The sequence below is a fragment of the Gallus gallus genome, chromosome 27, assembly GCF_016699485.2.
Source record: "Gallus gallus isolate bGalGal1 chromosome 27, bGalGal1.mat.broiler.GRCg7b, whole genome shotgun sequence".
NCBI lineage: Eukaryota > Metazoa > Chordata > Aves > Galliformes > Phasianidae > Gallus > Gallus gallus.
This window is the reverse complement of record NC_052558.1, coordinates 165106-180170: the sequence shown is the minus strand read 5'-3', so window position 1 is coordinate 180170 and position 15065 is coordinate 165106. Positions and strand designations below refer to the sequence as shown.

At 47.3% G+C, this 15065-nt stretch overlaps 1 protein-coding gene across 1 annotated transcript in view; it reads left to right on the top strand.

Annotated features, from left to right (window-relative positions):
• LOC769232 (Ig heavy chain Mem5-like) overlaps positions 1 to 15065 on the top strand; it is a gene marked incomplete at its 5' end in the record, with an annotated part of 91145 nt that overhangs the window by 32666 nt on the left and 43414 nt on the right. The window contains 3 exon segments of the mRNA NM_001319011.1: positions 528 to 539; positions 542 to 544; positions 547 to 598. Coding sequence (NP_001305940.1) covers positions 528 to 539; positions 542 to 544; positions 547 to 598 — 67 coding nt within the window.

The following is a 15065-nucleotide window of genomic DNA, read 5'->3' as shown; positions in this document are numbered from 1 at the left end:
AAATAACTGCTGGAAATTCCACTCCATTAAGGCTGTATCTAACAGTGTGTTCAGGCTTCTAAATGCTCAGACTTGTGTCCCCCCCCCCCCCCCCCCCCCCCCCAGTTTTCCTGGCAATTTCTTTGTACAGGTGTTTACAATGATGGGAAAATTGGATCTAGATGGAAAGTCACCTTTGAGAGAAGCACCAAACTAGTACATCTTAAAACAAAGACATATTTTTTCAGTGTTAACTTAAGGCTGAGATTTTCCTGTCTTGCTAAGTATGGCAAAAAGTGCTCTACATATAAATTATGCAAGGAATTTCAATGGAGTTGTGCTAATGAGCTATTCTGTCCCATTTTCTACTCCAGCAATACACATCCATTTCCATCTACACTTCCGTGAAAGCATGTAAGGAATTATTCTAACGTAGAACTAGAGGTATGTGATAATGGTGGTATCTGCTTTCCCTCTTGATATCACTGGGGAAAGGAAGTTGGGGTTTTTTTGAACCAGAAGTTGTGTGGGGTTTTTGTTAGTAGATGTATCACTGTGTCTTCAGCATCCAACTGGAAATTTACCTTTGGAAGTGGAACACAGCTGATGGTGAAACCTGGTAGGTAGAAACCCAGCCTAAGTGAGAAATGATGGAGAAGTCACATTCTCCTTTCTGTGTGAAAGCCATTGAAATCCTGCTGTTCTCTCATTTTGTAGATGATCAAAAATCATTGAGTTCCTTGAGTCAGGAAGAAAAAGTTTTATAAAGCTGAGTAGGTATTTAGTGGTAATGGGAAAGTCTTATAAGAATGTCCAGTTTTCAGTTTTTCTGTTGTATTGACACCTAAATGCTTTCTTTCATTTGCTAATATTCAAAACAAGTTTAATACAGATCACTGAGCAATGCTTTTCTGGGAAGCCTCTACTAATGTCCACTGTCAACTGGAGGACAGAGAGCATCCATCCCAAAGGTCTGCATGCTGGATGTTTCTTTTTCTATAGAAACAACTCAGTTACAGATTTTACAGATTTCTATATGTGGAAAGAGGAGTCGCACCTCCCTTACTGCTACTCTTCAGCACTTTATGTTCCCAGAAATGTCAGGAATTCCCGGTACCTTCATTACCCGTTTATTCCCATTCTCCAGAACTTTGTCTAGATTATTTTTCAGAAGCTGAAGTTTGTGTCCCTGCTGGAAACAAAAAGTTTACAATGAACATTTTCATTGACAAAACTAATGGGCTGTAAAGGAAGCAAATTGGAAGCAGGGTGTATTTTTGGGCAGATCAGAGAATTGGAATCAGGAAGGTACTTTGAAGGAATGTGCAGTGGGCAGGAGGGACCTCTGAAGGTTGATCTGATGTTGAAAGTGCAGTTTGCTAGTAATTCTTGCATCTTTTTCTTTGCATGGATGAAGGAGAAAATGTACAGCTAGTGGTGGTCTCTGTCAAAGTTTAAAAACATTGCCAATTAGGAATATCTTCAAAGGAAATGTAGGATTACTTTCTCAAGGAACTTACTTGGGAAGACTGTACGTTTGTGGTTTGAAGCCATGTAAAAAAAGAAACCTCAAGGTTTTTGTTGTGAAAACAAATACTGTGTGAATGCCTATGGAGAAAAATTCACTTTTGTAAGTGGAGTTCAACTAAGAGTAAAACCAAGTAAGTTTTAAGCCGCTTTCTGCTCAGTGTTGAATAACTTTAAAACAAACAAACACACACACACGCACACAAAAAATCCTGTTTGTTTTTTTTTTACATTCTTTTAAAAATATGAACAATATATGCTTTTGATTTGAAAAAAGATAGAGTGAAATAGAACTACAGTGATTCAATTCTATCTATACTCCAGTCACGTAGAACAGAAAGGTGAAGTTCCAAAAACACTACTTCTAGGGAAAAAGCTTATGAGCGGTGGCCATTGCAACCTGTGACATTTGGGCTGGGTCAGATGGCGCTCTCTCTAAAGAGTCTGGGGTGGATGGCCTTTGCAGAGTTGCCAGTACAGTTGTGTTCTTTCTTGAATGCAATCCTCTTACCTCCCATAGATGGGATTGCCCAAGAACTACTGGTGAGAGTGCTAAGCTCATGTTAAATTCCTGTACTTGTAGCGTCAGTAAGTGTTAAAACTTCTAGTGGTTTGTGATGAAGTTGTGAGAGGTGCTTGCTTTTAGTTCATTCCTAAAATAGGCTTCTGATGGAGACAGATAATTCTTGGCTTCAGACAGATGGTTTTGATGGGAAGGAGCTGTTCCATTCATGTTGCTTTGTGCAGTCAGTGGCATGAGAGTCAGTGGTTTTTGCTGTGGGGTGAAGGGCTGTGTGAGTGCAGGAAACTACAAAGTGGTGCTGGGCACAGGAACGCGCCTGGTTGTGAAGTCCAGTGAGTACGAGTTCTGTCCCGCTTTGTCATTCTGCCATAGAGGTCATACCTTTCCAAGTTCCCCAGCATTCCTTTTCTCTGGTCAGAGCAGGAATGTTCTTGTCTCTGGCAGCTCCCTGAATGCCCATGGCCTTTCCAGAGCTGAGCTCAGCTGGGCCCTTCTTTCCCAACTTAAACTACTCTTCCTCAACTAGAATGACACGGTCAGACGAATCCCTGGGGATCAGTGTTGGTTCTCAAGTGTCTGCGTGGGCTTTTTGTTAAGGAAAGCAATGCTGTGTGAATACTGGAACTGCTGTCAGAGTCCTGACCTTTGGCACAGGGACCAGGCTCTCTGTCCAACCCAGTGAGTATGTTGCTTACATAGGTCTTCCATCGCTGTCTTTTCCAATAGATGTAATTTTGTGTTCTTCCTTTGGATTTAGTTGTGACAGGGCTAAAATCCCTCTTATGTGATTACAGGCACCGAGAATGCCCCACTGCTGCAGTTCAAGTGTTTCTGTGTGGTGGTAGCAGTGCTGAAGTGCAGGTCACTGTGCTTTTTTTGAGGGGGGGACTGGCATGTGTGAAAGGATCTTGTAGATCTAAAAGGACTGATCACCTTTGTCCTGCATTATCTATTTCGTGCTCCATCATGACTTACAAATGTCAGCCTCCTTGGAGGGTGACGGTGTTTCTTCTCTCTGAGCTGAGGGGTTTCTGTAAAGCAGGCTGTAACTGTGGCAATATGGAGGCTCAGTTACTGACAAGCTCACCTTTGGGCACGGAAGCAGACTTTCTGTGAAACCCAGTAAGTACCTCTGAGTTACCTGCACATGTTAAACTCAAGTACTGAGGTGGGGCAGGGGGTTCATGAAGGTGAAGTTCAGCCTGTCCCAAAGGAACATTCATGTGCTCCCAGAAGGTCCATGTGAAACCACTAGCACTGCATTCCTGAGGCCACACCGTCTGTTTAGAGCTCCCGGCTGCTGCTTGTGCTTGTTGTTGTGCAGCTGTAAAGCCTCTGCAGTGCTGGCTGAACTATGGGCAGAGGAACATGAGAGGGACCTCTGCACATGGCACAGAGCTCTCTGTGAATGCCCACGTGGGTGCTGGCTGTTTCCTTACCTTGCTGCCTGAGCACTGGATTGCTTTCCCACTTGGTGCGTGTTCCAGGATGGTTCCTACGTGGAACGGTCCAAAGAGCATGACCAGAAAGGCGTCCTGACTTGCAGTCAGGGTCAGAGGGCAAGGGTAACATCTGCTGTCCCTCTGCATTTTTCTGGGGATCCTGGTCCTGTTTGTGGAGTGTACGCCTGTATGTAGTATTTGCCATGGGGTGTGCCAGGGTGTGAGTTCAGCATCCAGCAGGAAGGTGACCTTTGGAGGTGGGACACGACTGACAGTGAGACCTGGTAGGTAGAAAGCAACCTTGAATGAGAAAGGATAGGAAATTTGCTTTCCCTCCTTTGCTAAAACCAGCTGTTCTGCCTTGGAAACTGCTCCCCGCAGGGATGGACTCTGTGTGTGTGCGTGTGTGCACATGTGTGTGTGTTGGGCACTCTGCAGTCAGTTGTTAGAAAGATGCGCACTGTGAGCGGTATTTCCAGGGGAAATGTTCTGACTGTAATGCTGATCCAGGTCTGAGATGGAAATGGTCATGGCCTTCCCAGAGCTGAGCTCAGCTGAGTTCTTCTTTCCAGCTTAAACTATTCTTCCACAACTCATCAAGGCATGACTGATTTATCTGGAGAGTGCACCACAGAATCAGAAGAAGTGCTGCCACTCAAGTGCCAGTGTGGGCTTTTTGTTAGGGAAGGAAATGCTGTGTGATTCTGGCTATGGCTCCAACAACCTGATCTTTGGCTCAGGAACCAGACTTTCTGTTGGACCATGTAAGTGCCCATGTTCTAAAGGTCTTGCATAGGAATTTGTTGAAATAGATGTAGTTTTGCGTTCCACCTTCTGATTTCATGTTTGTTGAGCTGAAAGCCTTTACTGGCTTCCAGAATGACCTCACTGTCAAAATTACAGATGTGTTGTGAGCCAAGCTGATCTGGAGGTCTGAATGCTTTTGGGAAGGGGCCATCTGTGCACTTGTTCTGGGCTGTGTCACACTGGTATACTCACATCTGGTCAAGGATTTGCATTTGTGATGACAGCCTCTGGGACAGCTTGGATGGGCAGTAGTGAGAGGAGGAGAAGAACGTTTGGCACTCCCTCTCAGTTACAGCTTCTGCCTCATTCCATACAACCAGCATGATGTCTTCCGCTCTTGCTTTGGGATGAGAAAGTCCCACCTCAGACTTCTGCTGCCCCTCCATGACATGGCGTGGTCAGAGTATTCCTTGGGTACCAGTGATGGTTCTCAAGTGGCTAAATGGACTTTTTGTTAAGGAAAGCAATGCTGTGTGAATACAGGATCCAGCACTGTTGGCCTTACATTTGGCTCAGGGACCAGACTTGCTGTCCGACCATGTGAGTACACAGCCTCCACAGGTCTTCCTTACGTGCCTTTTCCAATAGATGTTATTTTGTGTTTCACCTTTGATTTAAATGTGGCAGAGCTAACATCCCTCTTCTGCCATTGCAGGCACCAAGAGTGCCCTCACTGCTGCAGCCATGAGCTGCACTGAATTCCAGAAGTGCTTAACTTTTTCTTGATTTGAGCTGTGTTACAAAGGAAGGTCAGTGCTGCTGATGGAGAGAAGAGCATTCTTCTCCACAGGCACATCCCAGGCAGAGCTTGCTGCTCCTGAACGATCTCAAGCAAATCTTTTTTTCTGAACAAGGGCAGTATTGGTGACAGGGCCCCTATTTTTCAAGATTGGACTGTGGGAAAGGGTCCTGTAGATCTCAAGGGAATGCTTTCCTTTGTCCATCACCACTTTTTCCACGCTCCACCACATCTTACAGATGTCAGCCTTTCTGAACGTGACAGTCTCTTCTCTCTGAGTGGAGGGGTTTCTGTAAAGCAGGCTGCGACTGTGGTATACGCAGGGACAGGCGCTGGCACACTCACCTTTGGGCAGGGGTGTAGACTCTCTGTCAAATTCAGTAAGTAACTTTTAGTTACCTGGACCTGTTAAACTTGACTGTTGAGCATAAGTGAAAACGGCCCTGAATGAGTAAAGTTAGGATGTTTGCATTCCCTACTTTGGTAGAAACAGCTATACTGCCTACTGCCCGAGTAGGACGCAGTTAGTGTGTGCATATGTGTGTGTGCGTGGGGCCTACAGCAGTCAGTGGTTACAGACACACACAGTGAGCAGTATTCCGGGGGAAATTGTCTGATTGTGATGCTGATCCAGGTCTAATTGGAATGGCAGTGGCCTTCCCAGAGTGGAGCTCAGCTGCGTTCTTCTTTCCAACTTAAACTACTCCTCCTCAACTCAGCAGTCCACGACTGTTCTATCAGGAGAGTGCATCACAGAATGGGGTGTGGTGCTGCCTCTGAAGTGCCTGTCAGAGTTTTTTGTTAGGAAAGGAAATACTGTGTGATTCTACTTCCAACACTGGCAAGCTGACCTTTGGCTCAGGGACCAGACTTTCTGTACAACCACGTAAGTGTGTAGCTTCCAAAGGTCTACTAGAAGTGCTTTTTGCAGTCAATGTACTTTAGTGTTCCTCCTCTTTGTTACACCCTTGCTGAGCCGGAACCCTTCCCTGGCACTGCAGGCCCTGGGAATGCCTTCCTTGTGGTAGTGAAAGAGGTGGTGTTAACCTGAGCTGAACTGGAGGTCTGAATGCTTTTGAGAAAGGGTCATCAGTGCTCTCAGTCTGTGCTGTGTCACGCTGGTATTCTCACATCTGGTCAGGGATTTGCCTTTGTGATGGCAGCCTCTGGGACAGCCTGGATGGGTGGATATGAGAGGAGGAGGGGAAGAAAGTTTGGGGGTGTGCCTCAATTACAGCTCCAGCCTTATCCCATGCAACCAGCATGGTAGCTTCCACTCTTGCTTTGGGATGAGAAGGTCAGTGCTCATCCTCCTGCAGCCCCTCTGTGACTCGGCATGGTAAGACTAATTCCTGGGTACCAGTGTTGGTTCTCAAGTGTCTGCATGGGCTTTTTGTTAAGGAAAGCAATGCTGTGTGAATACAGGATCCAGCTATGTTGACCTAACATTTGGCTCAGGGACCAGGCTCTCTGTCCGACCACGTGAGTATACTGCTGCCATAGGTCTTCCCTACATGCCTTTTCCAATCGACGTAATTTTGTGTTCCCATTTTGATTTCAGACTTGCAGAGCTGGAATAAGTCTCTGCCATTGCAAGCACCAAGGATGCCCCTTGCTGCTGCAGTTAATGTGTTTCTGTGTGGTGTGAGCAGTGCTGAATGGGGGGGTTTCCATGCTTTGGGGAACGGGTCCCCCGAGTGTTGTGGGGATAGGGCTCTGCCAGCCATGCTAAGGGCTGCCTTGTTACGGGGAGAAGAGAGTGTTTGTGCAAGGGCTTGAGTTGCTGTGAGTGATGGCTGGGGCAGCTTCAGCTTTGGAGCTGGAACAAAGCTTTGTGTAAAGCCCTGTGAGTACTGCTGGTGGTGTTTTGCATCCTTGCATGAGGATGCCGACATACCCAGAACAATAATCTTAGTGCGCTCATTATGGAAAGGCTTTCTATGAGCATGCACAATCCTTTGTCTTCTGTACGCTTATGGCAAAAGAGACGTAGGGTGGTGTGGGAAGAAGGGGAGACAGAGCAGAATTTTACATCTCATCTGGGGAGAAGACTGTTTACAAAGGAAGGTCGGTGCTGTGGATTGAGAGAAGAACATTTTCCTCCACAGGAATGTCCCAGGCAGAACTTGCCTGGGAGGCTTGCCTGTGCCTCAGTGAGCACAAGGGCAAATATCTTCTGGGTAAGGGCAGTGCTGGTGGCAGAGCCAATAATTTTCAGGACTGATGTCTGTGAGCAGGGATACTGGAGATGACTCATCAATGGTCACCTTTGTCTGGCATCATGTATTTCATGCTCTGTCACGACTTACAAATGTCAGCCTTTCTGAGGGTAATTTTTTCCCTTCTGAGAGCTGTGGGGTTTCTGTAAAGCAGGCTGTAACTGTGGCAGTATGGAGGCTCTTATACTGGCAAGCTCACCTTTGGGCACGGAAGCAGACTTTCTGTGAAACCCAGTAAGTACCTCTTAGTTACCTGCACATGTTAAACTCAAGTGCTGAGGTGGGGCAGGGGGTTCATGAAGGTGAAGTTCAGCCTGTCCCAAAGGAACATTCATGTGCTCCCCAAAGGTCCCTGTGAAGCCGCTAGCACTGCATTCCTGAGGTCACGCTGTCTGCTCAGAGCTCCCGGCTGCTGCTTGTGCTTGTTGTTGTGCAGTTGTAAAGCCTCCGCAGTGCTGGCTGAACTATGGGCAGAGGGACATGAGAGTGACCTCACCCATAGACGGGATTCCCCAAGAACTTCTGGTGAGCGTGCTAAACGTATCTTGGGTTCCTGTGCTCGTAGGAGGAGGAATTGTTGAAATTGGTAGTGGTTTGTGATCAAGCTGTGAGAGGTGATTGCTTTTGCCTCATTCTTAAAGCAGATCCAGACTTGTGTTCAATCTTTCATTTTGGCAGCACTTTGCTTTCAGCTGCAGGCAGTGGGCTCTAATGAAGTTTCATGATGCGTAGCTGAACTCCATGGCTGCAGCTTGATTGTGTAAGGAAAATACCCCAGCCCATGGGACATAGCAGAACTTCCCTGGTACAGCTCTTAGAGCTTGGTGACCAGAGCGGAGGCATCCTCCAGTGACCCAGTTCTGCAGAACACATCTGTCAGACTTTGTCATGTTGCAAATGAGGGTGTCCCTTGTCCTCTGTAAGAAGATCCTGACTTCTGATGGCGACAGATAATTCTTGGCTTCAGACAGATGGTTTTGATGGGAAGGAGCTGTTCCATTCATGTTGCTTTGTGCAGTCAGTGGCATAGGAGTCAGTGGATTTTGCTGTTGGGTGAAGGGCTGTGTGAGTGCAGGAAACTACAAAGTGGTGCTGGGCACAGGAACGCGCCTGGTTGTGAAGTCCAGTGAGTACAAGTTCTGTCCCGCTTTGTCATTCTGCCATAGAAGTCATACCTTTCCAAGTTCCCCAGCATTCCTTTTCTCTGGTCAGAGCAGGAATGTTCTTGTCTCTGGCAGCCCCCTGAATGCCCATGGCCTTTCCGGAGCTGAGCTCAGCTGGGCCCTTCTTTCCCAACTTAAACTACCCTTCCTCAACTAGAATGGGGACAGGTGATACCTCAAAAGAGCCTGGGTGTGCTTCTTGTTAGGGAAGGAAATGCTGTGTGATTATAACTACAACCCCAAACCGACCTTTGGCTCAGGGACCAGACTCTCTGTCCAGCCATGTGAGTGCGCAGCTTCCATAGGTCTTCCTTAGGTGCCTTTTGCACTAGGTGTAAATCTGTGTTCTCATTATAATTTCACCCCTGAAGATCTGAAATCAATTCTGTAGCATTGCAGGTTCTGAGAATGCCCACACTGTTGTAGGAATTGAAGATTTGGGTGGTGGGAGCAAGGCTGAACTGGAGGTCTGCACACTTTTGGGAAAGGCTTACCTGAGAGCTGCTGGGATGGCTTTTGGCAAGCCCCACAAAGGGTTTCCTTATGGGGAGACAAGAGTATTTGCGTAAGGGCTTGTGTTGCTGTGAGTGATGTCCTGTTCAGTCTTACCTTTGGAGCTGGAACAAAGCTTTGTGTAAAGCCCTGTGAGTACTGCTGGTGGTATTTTGAATCCTGACAGAGTAATGCAGAATTACCCAAGTCAAATGGGATTGCTTTCCTTCTTGGTGTGTGTTCCAGGATGGTTCCTATGTGGAATGGTCCAAAGAGCATGACCAGAAAGGTGTCCTAGCTTGCAGTCAGGGTCAGAGGGCAAGGGTAACATCTGCTGTCCCTCTGCATTTTTCTGGGGATCCTGGTCCTGTTTGTGGAGTGTACGCCTGTATGTAGTATTTGCCATGGGGTGTGCCAGGGTGTGAGTTCAGCATCCAGCAGGAAGGTGACCTTTGGAGGTGGGACACGACTGACAGTGAGACCTGGTAGGTAGAAAGCAACCTTGAATGAGAAAGGATAGGATATTTGCTTTCCCTCCTTTGCTAAAACCAGCTGTTCTGCCTTGGAAACTGCTCCCCGCAGGGATGGACTCTGTGTGTGTGCGTGTGTGCACATGTGTGTGTGCTGGGCATGCTGCAGTCAGTTGTTAGAAAGACGCGCACTGTGAGCGGTATTTCCAGGGGAAATGTTCTGACTGTAATGCTGATCCAGGTCTGAGACGGAAATGGTCATGGCCTTCCCAGAGCTGAGCTCAGCTGAGTTCTTCTTTCCAGCTTAAACTATTCTTCCACAACTCATCAAGGCATGACTGATTTATCTGGAGAGTGCACCACAGAATCAGAAGGAGTGCTGCCACTCAAGTGCCAGTGTGGGCTTATTGTTATGGAAGGAAATGCTGTGTGAGTCTGGCTATGGCTCCAACAAGCTGACCTTTGGCTCAGGGACCACACTTTCTGTTCAGCCACGTGAGTGTTCTGCTTCCATTGCTCTTCCGCATGTGCTTAGTGGAGTAGATCTACTTAAGTGTTTCTCTTTTTGAGTTCACCCATTCCGAGCTGAAACCCTTCTGCGCCATTGCAGGCTGTGAGAAATTAAGGGTGTGTTGTGAGCAGAGCTGAAGAGGAGGTCAGAGCCCTTTTGGGAAAGGATTATCAGTGCTCTCAGTCTGTGCTGTGTCACGCTGGTATTCTCACATCTGGTCAGGGATTTGCCTTTGTGTTGACAGCCTCTGGGACAGCATGGATGGGCAGTGATGAGAGGAGGAAGAGAAGAAAGTTTGAGGCTGCCCCTCAGTTACAGCTCCAGCCTCATCCCATGCAACATGCCTCATAACTTCCACTATTGCTTTGGATGAGAAGGACCCTCCTCACCCTTCTGCTGCCTCTCCCTGACTTGGCATGGTCAGACTAGGCCTAGGGAAGCAGTGTTAGTTCTCAAGTGACTGGATGGGCTTTTTGTTAAGGAAAGCAATGCTGTGTGAATACAGGATCTAGCTACACGAAGCTGACATTTGGCACAGGGACCAGGCTCTCTGTCCAACCACGTGAGTGCGCGGCTTCCATAGGTTTTCCATAGGTGCCTTTTCCAATAGTTGTAATTTTATGTCCCTATGTTTATTTGGGACTTGCAGAGTTGATCTTTCTTCTCTGCCATCGTAGACTCCCCGCATGTCCTTGCTGCTGCAGTTACTGTGGTTCTGTATGGTGGGAGCAGAGCTGAACTGCGGGTCTAAGCTTTTGGAACGGATCACCTGAGTGTTGTTTAGGAAGAGGTTTGCCCAGCCACACAGAGGACTGCTGTGTTATGGGCAGAGGAGAGCATTTGCATAAGGGCTTGTGTTGCTGTGAGTGATGGCATGAGCAGGCTGACCTTTGGAGCTGGAACAAAACTACATGTAATGCCCAGTGAGCGGTGTTGGTCCTGTTTTCAAGCCTTGCAGGTTTATCAAGAAATACCCAAGGCAACAATGTTAGCACGTTCATTTAGGACAGGCTTTCTAAGAGCTTGCGTGGTCCTGTGTCTTCTGCCTGGTTATGGAAAAGGAGCTGCAGTGTGGTGTGGGAAGAAAGGGAGAAGGAGCAGAATTTTATATTTGAGCAGAGAAGTCTATTTACAAAGGAAGGTCGGCGCTGTGGATTGAGAGAACATTGGTCTCCACGGGAATGTCCCAGGCAGAACTTGCCACTCCTGAATGAGCATAAGAGCAAGTATCTTCTAGATAAGGGCAGTGTTGGTGGTACACACTAGGGATATTTTGGGAATAGTATATGAGAGGATTTTGCAGATCTCATAGGAATGATCTCCTTTGTCCTTCAGCATTTATTTCATGCCCCATCATGATTTATAAAAATGTCAGCCTCTTCTGAGGATGACTGTTTCTTCTCTCTGAGCTGAGGGGTTTCTGTAAAGCAGGCTGTAACTGTGGCAATATGGAGGCTCAGGATTTGGCAAGCTCACCTTTGGGCAAGGAAGCAGACTTTCTGTGAAACCCAGTAAGTACCTCTTAGTTACCTGCACATGTTAAACTGAACTGCTGAGGTGGGGCAGGGGGTTCATGAAGGTGAAGTTCAGCCTGTTGCAAAGGAACAGTCATGTGCTCCCCGAAGGTCCCTGTGAAGCCACTAGCACTGCATTCCTGAGGCCACACCGTCGGTTTAGAGCTCCCGGCCGCTGCTTGTGCTTGTTGTTGTGTGTGCAGCTGTAAAGCGTCGTCTTGCTCAAGTCATTGATCTGTGCCTGTATTATCAGGAGTGTGCACCACAGTATGGGGGCAAGTGCTGCTTCCCACGTGCCTGAGGAGCCTTTTTGTTAGGGCAGGAAATGCTGTGTGATTCTAACTATGGCTACCAGCTGACCTTTGGCTCAGGGACCAGACTCATTGTCCAACCACGTGAGTGCACTGCAGTTTCCATAGGTCTTGCATAGGGGCTTCTAGTGATGGATCTTGTGCTCTGTTCCTCTTTTCCATCTCAAAATTGCATTGCTATAATTTCTAATCTGCCATTGAAGACCCTGACAATGCCCATGCTGTGGAAGTTAAGGATGCATTGTGAGCAGAGCTGAACTGGAGGTCTGAATCCTTTTGAGAAAAGGTCACTGGTGTTTTCAGACTGTTCTCTGCACTCACACTGGCATTCTTATATCTAATCAGGGATTTGCCTTTGTGATGGCAATGTAGAGGACAACTTGAATTTTTCTGGGGGGGACAGGAGAAGGTGGAGAATGTTTGGGAGTACCCCTCAGCTTCAATCCAACCTCATGCCATACAACCAGCCTGATATCTTCCAGTCTTGCTTTGGCATGAAAAGGACGCTCCTCACCTTTCTGCTGCCCCTCCATGACTTGGCATGGTCAGACTAAGCCTTGGGGATCAGTGTTGGTTCTCAAGTGCCTGAATGGGCTTTTTGTTAAAGAAAGCAATGCTGTGTGAATACAGGATCTAGCTATGCTGATGTTACATTTGGCTCAGGGACCAGACTCTCCATCCAACAATGTGAGTACATGGTTTCCATAGGTCTTCCATATGTGCCTTTTCCAGTCGTTTTAATTTTGTTCCTGTATTTATTTGAGACCTGCAGAGCTGAAATAATTCCCTGCCACCGCAGGCACCAAGAATGCACTCATTGCTACAGCTAATGTCTTTCTGTGTGGTGGGAGCTGTGCTGAACTGCAGGTCTCTTGCTTTTGGGAAAGGGTCACCGGAGTGTTACAGGGATAGGGCTCAGCCAGCCACACTAAGGGCTGCCTTATTATTGGGACAGGAGAGTGTTTGTGCAAGGGCTTGTGTTGCTGTGAGCGATGGCTGGAGCAGCTTCAGCTTTGGAGCTGGAACAAAGCTTTGTGTAAAGCCCTGTGAGTACTGCTGGTGGCATTTTGCGTTCATACATGGAAATCCAGAAATACCGAAGACATGAATGATAGTATGCATGTTATGGAAAGGCTTTCAATAGGCTTGCATAGTCCTTTCACTTTTGTCTCGTTATGGCAAAAGACATGCAGGGTGTTGTGGGAAGAAGGGGAGACAGAATGGAGTTTTAAATTCACTTGGGAGAGAAGACTGTTTGCATAGGAAGATTAGTGCTGTGGATTGAGAGAAGAACATTCTCCACAGGCATATCCTGGGCAGAACTTGCCGCTCCTGAAAGAGCACAAGCGCAAATATCTTCTGCATAAGGGCAGCGTTGCTGTCAGAGCCACTATTATTCAGGACTGATTTGTGAGAAGGATATTGGAGATGAGTCATCGATAATGACCATTGTCCTGCATCATCTATTTTGTGTTACATCACAACTTAGAAATGTCAGCCTCCTCTGAGTGTGACAGTGTTTCTTCTCTCTGAGCTGAGGGGTTTCTGTAAAGCAGGCTGTAACTGTGGCAATATTCAGGCTCAGGTATTGGCAAGCTCAACTTTGGGCACGGAAGCAGACTTTCTGTGAAACCCAGTAAGTACCTCTTAGTTACCTGCACATGTTAAACTGAACTGCTGAGGTGGGGCAGGGGGTTCATGAAGGTGAAGTTCAGCCTGTTGCAAAGGAACAGTCATGTGCTCCCCGAAGGTCCCTGTGAAGCCACTAGCACTGCATTCCTGAGGCCACACCGTCTGTTTAGAGCTCCCGGCCGCTGCTTGTGCTTGTTGTTGTTGTGCAGCTGTAAAGCGTCGTCTTGCTCAAGTCATTGATCTGTGCCTGTATTATCAGGAGTGTGCACCACAGTATGGGGGCAAGTGCTGCTTCCCACGTGCCTGAGGGGCCTTTTTGTTAGGGCAGGAAATGCTGTGTGATTCTAACTATGGCTACCAGCTGACCTTTGGCTCAGGGACCAGACTCATTGTCCAACCACGTGAGTGCACTGCAGTTTCCATAGGTCTTGCATAGGGGCTTCTAGTGATGGATCTTGTGCTCTGTTCCTCTTTTCCATCTCAAAATTGCATTGCTATAATTTCTAATCTGCCATTGAAGACCCTGACAATGCCCATGCTGTGGAAGTTAAGGATGCATTGTGAGCAGAGCAGAACTGGAGGTCTGAATGCTTTTGAGAAAAGGTCACTGGTGTTTTCAGACTGTTCTCTGCACTCACACTGGCATTCTTATATCTAATCAGGGATTTGCCTTTGTGATGGCAATGTAGAGGACAACTTGAATTTTTCTGGGGGGGACAGGAGAAGGTGGAGAATGTTTGGGAGTACCCCTCAGCTTCAATCCAACCTCATGCCATACAACCAGCCTGATATCTTCCAGTCTTGCTTTGGCATGAAAAGGACGCTCCTCACCTTTCTGCTGCCCCTCCATGACTTGGCATGGTCAGACTAAGCCTTGGGGATCAGTGTTGGTTCTCAAGTGCCTGAATGGGCTTTTTGTTAAAGAAAGCAATGCTGTGTGAATACAGGATCTAGCTATGCTGATGTTACATTTGGCTCAGGGACCAGACTCTCCATCCAACAATGTGAGTACATGGTTTCCATAGGTCTTCCATATGTGCCTTTTCCAGTCGTTTTAATTTTGTTCCTGTATTTATTTGAGACCTGCAGAGCTGAAATAATTCCCTGCCACCGCAGGCACCAAGAATGCACTCATTGCTACAGCTAATGTCTTTCTGTGTGGTGGGAGCTGTGCTGAACTGCAGGTCTCTTGCTTTTGGGAAAGGGTCACCGGAGTGTTACAGGGATAGGGCTCAGCCAGCCACACTAAGGGCTGCCTTATTATTGGGACAGGAGAGTGTTTGTGCAAGGGCTTGTGTTGCTGTGAGCGATGGCTGGAGCAGCTTCAGCTTTGGAGCTGGAACAAAGCTTTGTGTAAAGCCCTGTGAGTACTGCTGGTGGCATTTTGCGTTCATACATGGAAATCCAGAAATACCGAAGACATGAATGATAGTATGCATGTTATGGAAAGGCTTTCAATAGGCTTGCATAGTCCTTTCACTTTTGTCTCGTTATGGCAAAAGACATGCAGGGTGTTGTGGGAAGAAGGGGAGACAGAATGGAGTTTTAAATTCACTTGGGAGAGAAGACTGTTTGCATAGGAAGATTAGTGCTGTGGATTGAGAGAAGAACATTCTCCACAGGCATATCCTGGGCAGAACTTGCCGCTCCTGAATGAGCACAAGCGCAAATATCTTCTGGATAAGGGCAGCGTTGCTGTCAGAGCCACTATTATTCAGGACTGATTTGTGAGAAGG